This window comes from Crocodylus porosus, unplaced genomic scaffold (assembly GCF_001723895.1).
Source record: "Crocodylus porosus isolate Cpor-Errol unplaced genomic scaffold, CroPor_comp1, whole genome shotgun sequence".
Lineage (NCBI taxonomy): Eukaryota > Metazoa > Chordata > Crocodylia > Crocodylidae > Crocodylus > Crocodylus porosus.
In genome coordinates this window covers 145,200,956-145,215,505 of record NW_017728886.1, presented here as the reverse complement: position 1 = coordinate 145,215,505, position 14,550 = coordinate 145,200,956, and the positions used below count along the sequence as shown (strand labels likewise).

Genomic DNA, 14,550 nt, shown 5'->3' with positions numbered 1-14,550 from the left:
ATGTGTTCCCTGTGTTCCATTTTGCTTGTCTCTCAAATGTTTCCTGCACAGCTTGTGCCCATTGACATGATATAAGCAGGGCAAACCAGAATATCTTCAAGCAGTCTGCATTTTATTTGACCCTGCAGTATGTATATGTAGATTTTTGGAACGGCATACATGGATGGCTCGGACACTAAGACTGTGGATCAGAGCCTCATCTAGGATAATTCCATTGGCTTCCAGGGAAATGTTTCAATTTGCCTCAGCTGAAGGATCTATCCCAACATGTGAATGCTATCTTTGTGTTCCATTACAGACATTTAATTTTATTCTTCAGATGTAATTCCTTGTATTAGATTTGTTTTTCTGCTTTACAACTGCACTAGAAAAAGAATACAACTGGTGGCTTTTTGTAGAAAGGAATTTATACATTTTTACCAGGCACTTGTGTGATAGCCTACCACCACCATGATCTGGTCCTTTAACTGCATGTATAGGAGAATAGACTTCCTGGTCTATTGCCCTACTGGCTGTTCCCCAAGCCCAACAGAGACTGGCCAAAGGTACAGAAAAATGAAGAAAAATTACTCAAAGTATTTGGAAACTTGAGATTAATTTATTTAAGCTACTTTGCTGTAAGATCCTGTTTTAATAATGGGTATCTGGGTTTCTAGGGAGAGCAGAACCTCCCAAAGAAGAGGATGCTCTTGGTTTTATTATGCCTGATGAAGAAGAGAAAAGGGTGATCTGCAACAAACTGAACAGTAGACATAAGGCTTCGTGCTATCATAGTAGCTGAAGTGGCGATTGCTGCTTCAGTGCCTTCTTCATTGATCTCTACAAAGCACTTGTGAAAAACTTGTGACAAAACCAGCTCATTTCTCTCTGACATCCCTGTGAAGTCTGCTTTGCCCATGCTGAAGGCATTTGGCATCCCCATGCTGCTCAAAGTGGATTTGAGATTATATCCCTCTTCCATCTTGAACCTGGGCAGAAACACTTCCACTTCAGTTTCTTCCATCATTTTGGGGTTGGTCCATTCAGCTAACTTCTCATAAGTCAAGTCTCTTTCAAGCTACGGTAAGTGAATAAAAGGAAAATCACACAATGAAAAACCTAGTATTAGTGCTTTATCAAACTCTATAGAAAAATTGCCAATGGTATTGTTTAGCATCTCTATAGTAGCTGTGCCAGCAGGGTGTGCCTTGCCTAGTGGACTATGGGAAGTACAAGCTGCTGTTGCGAGTTGCAGAAAGCATAGGTATGGGTGGTAGCAAAAGCCTTTTGTTACAGAGCTGATAATACTGTTTTGGGGCCTACCCTCATTTGTTCCTGAACCAGTTCAGTTTGCACATTCTGAATATAAGAAAGCAGTTTGACTTAGCATCAGACTATAGCTGTTTGAACACTTAGGGCAGGGCTATCCAAATGGCAGCCTGCAAGCTGTGTGTAAACCACAAGGGGTTACATTGAGGTGCCTGGGCTATCACCCAGCTGCCATTTCCCCCCCACTGTCCCCCACATCGCTCTGGCTGCAACAACAGCCAAAGTCTGTAGGCTACCCCTCCTTGCTCCATCTGCTGCTTCCTGCCCTCAAGTGAGTCCTGCTCTTCAGGTCAGTCTGAGCCAGGGGTGGGGGAAGAGGGGATTGGGTCCATGTACAGGCAGCACTGGGGTAGGGAGTGCCTGTACTAGCATGTAGAGTGGCAGGAAGGAGCATCTGCATGGTGTGCTGCTATGGCCCATGCAACATGTGATCCCAGGGGATTTAGAAGTTGGACAGCCCTGATGGAGGAGATTAATATTAATTTTTATAAAGAAAAAATCTTTTTACTGTGATCAAGAGCTTATGTTCTTTACCATTTGCAGGCCAGTAGTGTCATCACTAATGTCTTTTGGTAGCAGAATGAACATGCTGAGATCACAGTTGACATATGGAAGTTCAAGGACATGGGTATGCAATGACTGTATGTAATTCCAGTTAAGTTTTCCTCTCTGATACATCATCTGCACTGGCTTTGTTGTAGTCTGTAGCAAGCAAAAGGACAAACATTACACGTGTGGTAACTGAAATTTTAAAGGATCAGGTTACAAATAATAACATTTTTTTTTGCCTATGTTATTTATAAATGAAAATATCTAGAATTAATTTTAATTGTACTGTTTATCAGGTTGTTTACATATTGTGCACTGAGAATAGATTACTACTGTTAACTGCTGGTTTCTGTGTCTTTCACATCTGGCTCTTGCAAGCTAACAATGTGAGAGGTTTTTTTTGGAGATGTAGAAGGGGACTGCTTATGGTTTAAATAACTTTTACACTGTGATCATTTAACATATCTAGAGCTGTCAACCTTGAAAGGAGTAAAAGAGCTTATTTCCCCACCACCACCACCACCCCCTTTGCACCAGCCATATTTTGCAGGGTATGCCCATACCTTGTTTATTCTGAAAGGTTGTTTTCTTGTAACACCATCCTTAAATTTCTTTGCCCAGCTTCCTTTGAAGTAAAGTGCATTTATCAGGACCAGCCGGGCAAGTGAATCAACAGAATCCTCAGGCAACAGATTCTGAATTTTGCCTACAGGAAGTAATGAGACATGTGTATTTATACAGCTTTTTCCTGTTTTGGCTATAAATAGACATTGGGAGAATATATTGTCTATGGTAAGCTCTTGTCTTAAGTGACTTCTCAACAGTATCCTCAAAAGTATGCATCAGGATTCTGTAATTCCCTAGAGTAACTTTTACTGTCCAAGGTGTTTCTTGCTAATAGGAACCCTAAGTGACAGAATATTAAAGCTACTTTTCTACCATAATAGTGTGAAAAATGACCTGAAGGAAAGAGGTAGATAAAGGAGGGTTTTAAAAAAAATGTCCATTGGCCTCAAAGAAAGGAAACTAACTTTCCTGATGACTTGAGGTAGATAAATCCTCACTCTAAAAGTTTAATTCAGATTAATTTTAAGTGGACTATACAGCATTAAACCCCTGTACATGTAAACAAACTCACAGATACAACAGTGAGTATGGGAGAGATGAGACAATGAAAGCATAAGGAGATAAAAAACCTAGGGTTTATTAAAATGACTCCAGAAACCCAAGCTGGAATAGAAATATCTTTACCTCTTTCTATTTTAAAGGAGATGTACATGCTAAAACAGTTCTCTGTCAACAGTTTTTCTTTTGCTTATACTCCAAGTGTATCAAGCTCATCTGGTCCCATGGGTCAGGTGAGCACTGCATGGCTCTCTGTGAGCCAGATCTAGAAGCACAGCAGGTATTGCTCATCCTTCTGCCAAGACAATACAGCTCTGTTCTAGACCTGGTCCATGGGGCTAGAAATTTGATGGTGGGATGAACTATGGCAATTAACACTGCTGTTCGTCACCCCACCACACTTTTGGATCTGTTGGCCAGATGGTATGGCTCAGAGGGTCGGATCCAGTCCATGAGTTGCCCTGGTCATACTCTATTAATATTAGTTACCACAGAAAATGAGCCCTGGCACTGGATACAGCCTGTCTGACTCGCAAAGAATCCCCCTCCCCCCCACCTAAACACCACCTAAACAAGAACTAACTACGAAAGACAATGAAGATACAGTGGGAGACGCACCTAAAGCCCTCCAGGTAAGGGAGCAACTGCCCTAGGTCTCACTTGCATCTGAGATGGAACCAGATGACAATTCATTTACATGGAAGATGGAGAACAGAAAGCCCGAAGCAAAGACCATGGTGAATTCTGGGATCAGGAAAGCAGGGGAGCACTGCATGATGGGGAATCTGTGCTCCAAATGCTAATCAACCCACATTTACACACCCAGCTTGGCATTTATCAGACCAATTCTAATCTGGATTTACAAAGCTCACTCGCTCTCTCTCTCGGCATACATTTCTGAACCTGAATTGTATTAGTTAAGCTTGAGCTAAGTTTCCCCAAATACTTAGTGAAACCAGGATAGTATTGTAATTGTTTGTTTTCCTTTGCATGTCTATTACTACTAGTACCGTTATATATTTCATATACTTGGCAATAAATAACTTTTATAGTTAAACTGGAAGTAACTGGGTATATTTTTCCTTCTCTACGTCTCCTTCCCCACTTGCTCTGCAGCAACCCTTCTTTTACCTAAGCCAAAGATCCCTGTGAAGCCCAGAAATCCTGTGGGGTCTGCTCATCAAGAAGCTAAAGACTGGGATGTGCGGAGTTCAAAACACATAAGGGAATCAGCTTGTACAGGCTGATTGACCCGTTTGGCTCAGATGTGCCCTAATGAACTGAATGCTGGCCCATGCAGGTGTCAGCTGGACACCCAGACGGATTCAGAAGTTTTCTGTTTACCTGTATGCTTGTCTGACTGCAGTTTATTGTTGCTCTGATGAACTGATTCTTGGCATATGAGGGTGTCAGCCTCTCCATGCTGATTGACCCAGCTGGGCCAGGCGTGTCACATTGATCTCCATGTGTTTGTGTGTATGACTGATTTGGTGACTGGAGGAACCCAGCCCCATTGAAACAGAGTCCTGCAAGATGGCCCCATTGGGGGTGAGGACTTGTAGAAGGGAGTTATACAGCTCCATATAAAAACACAAGCAGCACATTTGATAAAATTACAAAGACCCTAAACAACGTCCCTAATAAATGAGCACATCCCAAAGTAATGGGCAAATCTGGTAACACACCATTCTGAGGCATACTTGGCTATCTAAGTTTATACCCACCATTGTGGTAATGGTCTTCAGGAGCAGAAAGGTCAAACTGCTATCATACATATTAGTGTGACTGGAGGTTAATGGTCATTGTTTTTTTTTTTCCCCCCTTTTGTGATGCAACAGAAATAACTTTTCTGACAAACAGATGGCAACCATTTTGTAACTTGATTCCAGTGAAGAATGTCACAGTGTGTGGTGTTTTTGTGTTTTGTGTTTTTTCTCTCTCCAGTCACAAATACTGAAGATGGAAGAATACCTGTGTTCCTCTTTGTAATATGTGTAAAAGGAACGTCCTTGGGCTCACCTTCAGTCTGGCATTCAACTTGGGCATTGATTTCTCTTCTGACTTCCTCTGCAGCTTCCACAAAATTTACAGCTTGTGGATCTCTGTTGTAATATTTCTTGACTGACTGTAAATATTCCTGTGAGGCAAGATGGATAAAGGTCTTACATGTATAATATTTTGCCGTACATATGGGCCAACAAAGAAAATAATTCAAATTATGATAGATTCTGCTATGCTCAAAGAAACAAGTGAACTGAGATACTGTACAGACCATAAAAGGTTTGTGAACTTGATATAAATTTCCACAAAAAGCCAGTAGGAAATAAATATTAAAAGAACAAAATAATCTGCAGCTGAAATTAGCATATTTATTAGACTGTCAATATACAATACAAGCAGTACTTATAAAAATTAAATGGTCTCTCTTAGTTGAAACAGATTCTGTACTTACTGTATTGAAAGGTGATGATTTTTCTCCATATAACTGGTTGACACTTCTAAGCAGGTAATTTTTAGTGGGTTTGTTGATTTCAAAGCTAAGTTCTTGAAATGCCGCATGGATATTACTTGATTTATCAAGATTAGTCTGGAAAGAAAAAGGAGAACTTCTGGTTGTTTACCTGTCACTTGGGACAAGTGATTCAATACTTCACATTCCGGTATTGAAAACCCATCACTACCAATACTGTTAACTCGAAAGTTGCTTGTGCTAGTATACATGAAACATTGTGCATTAAAATTGCATGAACTGAAAATTAATCAGAGAACTAGTAGTTTTGGGCCCAGTATTAAAAGGCAGTAATGAACTATGGCAGTTGAGGTAAAAGTTTAGGTACTATACAGAAAGCTACTAGAGAAAATGAATGGCAGGATTGCACCCAAGTTAAAAGCTCCAGGGTGAAGGTGCAACTTGGGCCCATGCTGTACTCCCCCATAAAATTATATTGGGTGCAAAGCAGTTGGAAGCTATTTGAAATTCCTTAACACTTCAGCCCAGCCACAGAGCTGCCACAGCTTTCAAATGCAGACATGTCACTGAATCTGACATGACTGCTGTTCAACTGCACATGGGGAACCTTAGAACTCAATACTGGGCTTGATGCTTTGTCACTATGGCAGGCTCCTCTAGGCAGAAAGTTAACAGTCCCTGCTCCACTAGCATAGCCTGTGGCTTGTGAAGGCAGTTAGAATAGTGAGTGCTGCTATCTTTGAAAGAGTATGGCTTTGGCTTGGTTTGTACTGATTCATCAGAACCCAAGTGTGTTCTTCTCTGTTAGGAGAGAATACATTTTAAAGCTGTTATGGGGACATGATATAGTAGCCCTTACTGATTCGGGGGCACATCTACATGAGATGCTAACACAGTGGTTTCTGCGCATTTATTTAGTACTTGTATAATCAAGTACTAAATAAATGAGCAGTAACTGGAGTTACTGCACAGTAGCACTAGTTAACACCTCTTTAGTGATGCTATTGTGCAGTAGCTGAATAATACTGCACAGTAGCATGTTAGTACTGTGTGCTACTGTGCAGTATTATTCAACTACTGCACAGTTAGCATCTTGTGTAGATGTTCTGTGGGGAGCTGAAATTAGTTCTCCCTTGCACCAACAATGTTACTGAAATCAACGGTGAAATAACATTTCTGTTGGGCAATATTCCTTTAACATGTGGAAAGTATTTCATAAGTTAAGTGCTTTATTTGCTTTTCTACTCCCACAACAAGAATTTGATCTATGTCAGAATTTCAGCACTTCAGTATATCCATGAGCATTCTCATGTAGATGTGAACTAACCCTCCTTCTCTAAAATGTGTCAGGCAGCTTGTATAAACCAATATTCTTTTCATGTGGGATCATCCCTAATTGTTGTATGCATTATGTCTTCAGCAGGACAAAGCATACTCTCTTTTTTTTTTTTTAATAATGAGCTATTTAATAAGCAGAAAGTAGTAAGCAAGAGAAAATCCACTAAAACTCTAAAGAGAGAAGGGAAGTCGGAGAAGCACAGGATGGTTATAGCTCTTCAGAGTCAGATGAGAAAACAGCATTATTTTTCAGTTTTTAAAAAAAGAGAAGTTTGTCTTAACGTTTGCAGTAAAGAAGGCAGTATTTACTGGAAACCTCTCAGAAGACTGTATGTAGATGCACCCAGTGACTGGATGTGCAATTAGCATGTAACAATAAGCTCTGGAACAGTTTGCACCATGGTTTATTGCTTCTGGATACAGCGTTTACATATACGCCTGAGACTGCAGTACATTGAGCTGGGACGGAGCAGCTCTGGCTGGCAAGGGACCCAGGGGTCAGCCTGCCCACCTGGGACTGCTCTGACCCAGATTTAATGTGCTGTGGAGGAGCTGGCTGCGGCACGAGGGTGCTCCAGTGCAGGGCTATTTAGGAGTCAGTATCTACAAAGTAGCACCCTCGTGCCCCAGCCACCTCTATTACCATCCACACGTGCATTTTGCTGCATGTAACTACTCTGCTGTAGGACAGTACTTGTTCCAGACTGTGCTATCCTACAGCCGAGTTGGTTTACAGTGGCTTAATAGCATTGCCATTAACAGTGACACTTTTTACTGTGGAGCTAATTAGGCTACTCCACAGTAAATGGCACAAGTAGGTATTCCCACTGTGAATATTTCATGCCAGCAAGACAAACTAAAGCAAATGCAAACGTGGAAGGAAGGGAAGCCTAGCAAAGACATAAGCCTGCTTTATAGCTTGGAAACTATAGATATTTGTTTGGACATGGTACCTTCTGGAGGCTGATACACTGGTTTGTCAGAAGCTCTTCCATCTTGTAATAGGTTTGTGGTTTTGTAGTGGTAGTGGCCATTCCAACTCCTTGGACTTCGTTAAAGTGAAGCACCTACAATCAAAATTGCAAACAGAATAATTGCTGTGGCAGATGACTTGCTCTACATGTCAGATATTGTGATTATCTCATGGAACTAGGGGGCAGGAGACCTACACCTGGATTTTATTCTTGCCTCTGCCACTAGCCTGCTATATATTCCCAAACTCTGGTTCACCGCTTCTAATTTGTGAACCTAAGTGCTGTGACGCTGAAAATTCTCCTGATTAACCTGAATGTGCCTGACTTCCACAACAGAATCAAACAGCCCTAAAATAAGCACCCAGGCTCCAGTCTTCTGCAATACATGTGACACACACGGTTGCTAAAGAGGCATGTACTTTTGGCCTTCAGTGCTTGCTCTGATTTGGAATGACTTCTTACGGCAATGTATTGTGAATATGATCAGAGCTAAAGTTGAACAATGAAATAGAAGGAAAGTGGTAAGCAACATGCTGAGTTGGGAAGCCCCTACTCCTACCTCCTGGTGACAGTATTTCATTTTTGAGTTTTTACTTCTGGACCTTTAACTGATGCTCTTGCCTGATTTGACATATTGGTCTCTGCCTCTGGTTCTCTTATTCACATGCTGCAAACACCTATAGCTCTGCAAACACTATGCAGCAGAGCTAGACACAGTTTATTGAAAGGAAATGGTGTGAATTTGGTGAAAAGGGACCTTGCCTGGGCCTTTAGGGGCCAATTGGGAAACGGTCCCAGCCTGACATTTGGATTTTGGAGGAGACTAGTTATGTGCTGGAGGGAGAAGCGGGTCAGGAAAGGCAGATCTTTAAGCATAGTGACAGGGCAGTACACCTCAAAAGCCAGCACCTGGCTTGCTTTGTATGGTTCTGGCTAAGTTAGCTTTTTCTCTCCTTAAACAGTAGCAGCTCTTTCAGAGAGCTCCTGTAGTCCTGACTTACCTCTGCTATCTGAGCTGCCGTGCTACCTCTGGCACCCAGGTACACCGTGGCCATAGTAGATGCAATACTCAAAGGGGAGAACAAGATGTTTCTGTTGGCTTGCATCTTACACTCCTGTTTGAAAAAGTCAAGAGCAAACCCAGTGTTTGCTATGCTCAAAGCTTCCATTATTCTGAATCTGCTTGAAAAGATAGGGAGGAAAAATACGTTAAGATGACAGGCTAGGGCAATGATTATGATAAGCTATTTCCTACTTGGTTTGAAAATGGCTGAGGCACAGCTACCCTGAAGGGCTAAATTTTATAGTACAGGCAGCTAAATAGTCATTTGGACCTTAGTAGCTGATGTTGGTTGAGGATTGCTTCTTTCCTTTGTACAGCTGTTGTTGTTGTGTATATGGGTTGTTTTTTTGTTTTTTAAAATCCTTTAAAAATGTTTAAAAAAAACCTTTCCCTTTTAAACGATCATTGATACAGCACTATCTTTCTAAATATAGTTAACTTGATCTTTTTTGTGGCAAAGACTAATTGTGCCTTTCAAAGAAGTATTTTATATCTGAAAACTTCTGGGATTTGGGCGAATACATTTTGGTCTGTCAGCTCTCTATGGACTGTTCACTTCAACCAACTGTTTGTTGTTTGTTATTCAAGAAGTATGATTAGCCACTCTAATTTACACAGCATTTCTTTTTCTAGAGAGAATACCTTAATGTGTTTGTGAATATAGGTATTTGCATGAAGAACAACTCCTTCCTTATAAAAGGAGGGGGGAAAGGAAAATTCAATTACACTGAATTAAGTAAAATACACATAGCACAATTAATTTGTGGACTTCATTGTCAAAAGTTATTATGAAGTCATAAAGAGATTACTATGATTCAAAAGAGAATTAGTTGTGATTGTGGTGACTGAGAAAATTAGTTAACTTACCTAGAATAAAAATATTTTTATCATAGGTGATTTAATCAGATATTTTCAGGGTTAGGAAGAGGCTAGTGCAGGTTGTACTATGTCTAACCTATGTCTGCCTGCCTTTTCAACATTTGATATTGGCCTTTGTTAGACACCAGGTACCAGACCAGGTAAAAACAAAACAAAACCTATACGATCTTTCATGGTTTGTTATTTGTTCCTATTTGTGCAAATCCAAGCACTTCGGACATTTGTCTAAGAGTGAAAATAAACACGGTCAAACTAATCAACCCATCAGAATATGGGCAGATGATAATGAACCCTCTTTCTAGTCTTTTCAGGCTGTACTATGAACTAATATATGTCAAGTGCCTTGTACTGCAGTTTTCCCTCCTGAAAGCCTGTTCCTTCTGTGAAACCTTCTACCTGTAACAATCTGAAACACCGTCTGAACTCTGAAAGGTGTTTTTCTGATTAGTATTTACTTGTGTCACTAGATTTCCAGTTCTTTTTTTCATGGCAGGGTGCATCAGCCACCTGCGGAGAGTTAGGGATTAAGAGTATGGTTGGGGGTAGAAAAGTAAGAAAGGTTTATTGACTTAACAAAAACACAACTACCCCTAGTGACAAGACAAACACTGACAGACAAGAACAATTAGTGTCGGCAACTTATTGACAGTTCCCTCTGATGTCTGATGTACAACAAGTTTCTCTTTCCGCAAAGTTCAGCGAAGTCCGACTTCCCTGATCAGCAGTCTCTGAGAGGTACTGGGAAGGACCCTGGAATTTAGTCCTTGGGCTCCTCAAGCTCCACGGATCCAGGCTAACAGCTAACTAACCCTTTTTACAGAGCTGTTATCTTCCTTCAGAATGATTATGATTTCCGGATATTCCAGCCAAGTCATAGCTTCTGAACGGTACTGATAAGATATAGCCAATCAGCTTCTTTTTACTTCAACTGTCCCTGTACTGACCAATATCAGTACAAGCCTTGCTTTCCTTTGATAAGGTTAATTTTTAACTATACCACAGGGCCTTACTACTTCAAGGCTTTGTTAAATTCCTTAGGCCTTACTTTATACAAGCCCTTACTACATCTTAAAATTTAATTAGGCTTTTAGCAACAACATACAGCTTAATATCTAAACAAATACAGAAAAACACTTGATCTAATCTTCATAGAGCCTTCAGCTAGCACCTTTATCGCACAGACATAGTTTTCAGCTATCAGAGCAAGGCTTCTGTTGCGGGTTGTTTAACTGATAATGATAGAACTTTTATTTATATTTTCATTGCAAAGGAACCTGACATCCCAGGCCAAGATAAGGACCCAATGTGCTAGAAGCTACATAACTACAAAATAAAGACAAACTTCCAAATATCAGCAAAATAAAGAGAAACTTCAAAAGATCTGTGAAAGAACACTGTGACTTGAGAGTGTGTGTGTGTATCCATATCTGAGCCTGCATTACATTATACTGTCTGGAGTAAACCTTGACTATTTTTGACCTTGCTGTGGTTTTTCTTCTTTAAGAAATAAATAAACTTGAACCCTCACTTGACAGTATCCATCATACCGATGAAATACATTACTTCCTATTCAAATCCCCTCTGTCTATACTTACTGTACAGTTGCCAACACAGCAGTGCAAAAATAAAAATAAGAATGACAATAAATAATCTCTAGAAATATGTACAGTACCTTGTCTTTCTCAGTGATGAAGTCAAGCACTCACTGCATCTCTGAGGCTTACTACTGTTCACCCACGGAGTAAGCTGAATATATAGTGTGCCTTGCCAGTTCCATGGATAGATTACTCATAATGCTGTAATTTATTTTGCTGAAAGGGAAAATATCCTTGTGGAGGTGTTGAATCATCAAATGGAGGATGTCAGAGAATTGAGGGAACAAAATCATATAAAACTTTCACAGGATTGACTGCAGCGATAGTCCTGTGGATGAAGCTTATTGCTCCCAGGCATCACGTCTGCTCCTTAGTCACCCCAGGACCATGGCACATTGAGTCATGGCAGAGCAGCCCCGGCTGCTGGAGGGTTTGGGAGTCAGTCTGCCAGCCTGGGACTGCTTTGCTCCAGCTCAACAGGCTGTGGAGGGGCTGGCTGGGGCATGAGGATGCTTCATTGTGTGGCTAGTTGGGAGGCAGCCCCTATACTGAAGCACCCCTGTGCCCCAGCCACCCCTATCAGCATCTACACATTTGTTGCGGTGGAGTAAATAACTCTGCCATGGGATAGTACTTGTGTCTGGCAGTACTATTCTATGGTGGAGTTAATTAGTTTGCTCCATCCTAATAGCGCCACACATGTAGGCAGTGCTGTTTTATGGTGGAGCTAATTGGTCAACTCCATAGTAAACATCTTGTGGAGATGCACCCCCTATGTCCTAACACTCCTTCTGAACTCCTGCTCAAGGTTCCTTTTTCTTCTGCATTCATGTCCTTCCTGCCACACTCCACAGTTAGGCAAGCAGATCTAAATGGAGAAGTTGGTTCTTTATCAGATTTGTAATCATGATTAATTTAACCTCTGCCCAAAGATGACCCAGTCAAGCACTCACTGCATCTCTGAGGCTTATTATTGTTCACCCATGGAGCAAGCTGCATGGATAGATTACTCATAATGCTGTAATTTATTTTGCTGAAAGGGAAAATATCCTTGTGGAGGATGCTCTCCTGCCACACCTTGATGTTAAACAAATAAAGAGAAGCTGAATGTTGAAACAACATTCTTTCAATGGGAGTATGTCCTCTTCACAGGGGTCTACCTCCCCTACACTCTGCCCTTGTCTCATCTGCTGGGTTGGACCTATGATTTACCAGGTGTGCCTGAGTCTCTACCAGTAGCTCACCCAGTCATTCAACACGTATTTAGCCCCTTGTGAATCATGAGTTTCTGGGGGCTCAATCAGTCCTAGTTTATGCCCCTTTCCACTCTTATGAATGCCTTCTATGCATGCTCTCAATCAAAAGGGCCCTTGTTTATGGCTGCTCACCATGAGAGTCAAGCACCAACTGTTTAACTCCTGTGTGCCCTTTTCAGGAGGGATTTTTCATCAATCAATTAGTTCCTATTTATGTCTTATCAGTTATGTATTTATTGCCCTACAGATTTATTGAATCTGCACCTTCCCTGGTGGTATCCTACCGACTAGCAGCACTATCACCAGCCCATCGGCTCCATCCATCAGCTACTCTTGAGAAGCCTCACAACTGCTCCCTACGTGAAGAGGCATTCCTCAGTGTCCCAATCCTGGCGCCAGTAGGTTAAGTGGTTGACTTCTCTTCACCAGTTCATTCCAACTACCTGAGGCTTGCCTCTGGGCTGGGACCCAGATTCACCATGCTCCTGGTCCTTTTCTGTGCCTCCTCACAGAAATGCACCTCTCTCCTCCAGGAGACCATGCACTCCCCTCTCTGGGGGTTTATAGGCCTTAGTCCTCTTACTTTTCAATCTGTTGGGTTACTCGGGGTCCAGTCACATCCAGCTCCCCAGCCACATGATTGCCAGGAGCTGGGGTTTGCCAACACTTCTGGGTTCTCTCCCAGACAAGCTGGCTGGTGATGGCAGGAACCTGGCGTGGCTCCTGACTGGGTTGGGTAGGGACCCCATAGTTTCTTGGGTTCCACTTGTCCCTGGTATTGTGGCCGGCTCCCAGCCACATCTGGATGAGCCCTCTAGTAATTGTGGAAGCCCGGCATGGCTCCCAGGTGAGTGAAGCAGAGACCCCAGTTGTAGATGGGATACCTCTAGTAACAGGGGCTGGGAAGTGGCTCCCTGTTACATGCTCCCCATCTTTTGATGGTCTGTTGGGGTTACCTCGTATTTACTCTTTTACATCCCACATGATGCGTGCTTCACTCAGTGTTTGTCCATTCTCTCCATCTGGTGATTGTTGTTTTCACAGCTTCTTGTAACTTTCCCCCTTCCAGCATCTTCTTCCGCTACAGTAAAGAACTTGGCCAAATGTAAACCCTCTACCATAGTTTGGGGCTGGTGTCGTTGGACCCATTTTTGAGTTCTCCTCCAGATAAGTGAGGCACTGCTCTAAACTGAATAGATCCAAAACTTCCATGATGGTCTTTCCCTGAGGTTGGATCCATCTTTACAACAGGTCCTTTAGTGTCTGAGCCAGTCTCTGCTCCTCTGGATTCTTCTTGGCCTGAACCCTCTGCTGCTGATGCTCTGGGGAGATCTCTAGTTGATATAGTATCATATTCCTTACTTCTGTGTAATCCATAGCTCCACCTTGGGCTAAGGCCTGGTAGGTAGGCTGGGCCAGACCTATCAACAGGGAGCCTGATTGGTTGGACCAACAAGTCCAATCCCATTCAACTGCCAAGGCAGCTCTTTCAAAGGACTCCAGATAAGCTTCCAGATCATCTTCTGGCATCATCTTTGGAATTTTTATACTCTTGGTGGCTCAAAGAATTGCTGCCTGTTGAGCCTCTATTTTCTTGCTCAGGTCTTGCTGTCAGGTCAGCAGCATAATCTATGCCTCTGCTTCCTTGGTTTGTACTCGAATTAATTCTTCCATCTGTGTCTGTTGCCCCTGAAACAATTGCAACACCAGGCCATGCCCTTGTTACCAGTCCTGTGGGGCTCTCAGTTCTTGTGAAGTCTTGTGGAGCTTTTCCCCTGTGATTTAAATATAAAGTTCCTCCTGACACACAAGGCCTTCCTCTGCCTAGGGGTCAGACACAAGTTCAGCGAGTATGTGCACACTATTGTATTTCATAAAATGGTAACTGATTTTCAAAAACTGTTCCTGTTTCCAAACCTGTTATAAGAGAGCATCAGCCTATCTTTGGCAGCTATTATTGCATATCATTCACCCCCACCCATTGCTAACCTCA

The 14,550-nt window shown here is 42.0% G+C and overlaps 1 protein-coding gene across 3 annotated transcripts; it reads right to left on the bottom strand.

Moving 5' to 3' along the window:
• Nucleotides 1–576: 576 nt before the first annotated feature.
• On the bottom strand, nucleotides 577–11,498 carry LOC109314922 (serpin B10-like). 3 transcript variants are annotated; one of them, XM_019542325.1, is made up of 8 exons: nucleotides 11,379–11,498; nucleotides 8,766–8,943; nucleotides 7,744–7,857; nucleotides 5,435–5,569; nucleotides 5,002–5,119; nucleotides 2,421–2,563; nucleotides 1,843–2,010; nucleotides 577–1,057 (listed from the first exon to the last, which is right to left on the bottom strand). In XM_019542325.1, the coding sequence occupies exons 2-8, from the start codon at nucleotides 8,931–8,933 to the stop codon at nucleotides 653–655; spliced, it is 1,251 nt and encodes a 416-aa protein (XP_019397870.1). In that variant the 5' UTR covers nucleotides 8,934–8,943; nucleotides 11,379–11,498; the 3' UTR covers nucleotides 577–652. The 3 variants fall into 3 exon arrangements, with proteins under 3 accessions (XP_019397870.1, XP_019397861.1, XP_019397876.1); XM_019542316.1 differs by lacking the exon at nucleotides 11,379–11,498 and adding an exon at nucleotides 10,162–10,555; XM_019542331.1 differs by lacking the exon at nucleotides 11,379–11,498 and adding an exon at nucleotides 10,320–10,555.
• Between the last annotated feature and the right edge of the window lie 3,052 nt (nucleotides 11,499–14,550).

Coding starts and splice junctions, on each gene's coding strand:
- LOC109314922 (XM_019542325.1), bottom strand. CDS start 8,933: ATGGAAGCTTTGAGCATAGCAAACACTGGGTTTGCTCTTGACTTTTTC. Junction 5,120..5,434: donor AATCATCACCTTTCAATACA/GTAAGTACAGAA, acceptor CTTGCCTCACAG/GAATATTTACAGTCAGTCAA. Junction 2,011..2,420: donor AACCTTTCAGAATAAACAAG/GTATGGGCATAC, acceptor TGCTTGCTACAG/ACTACAACAAAGCCAGTGCA.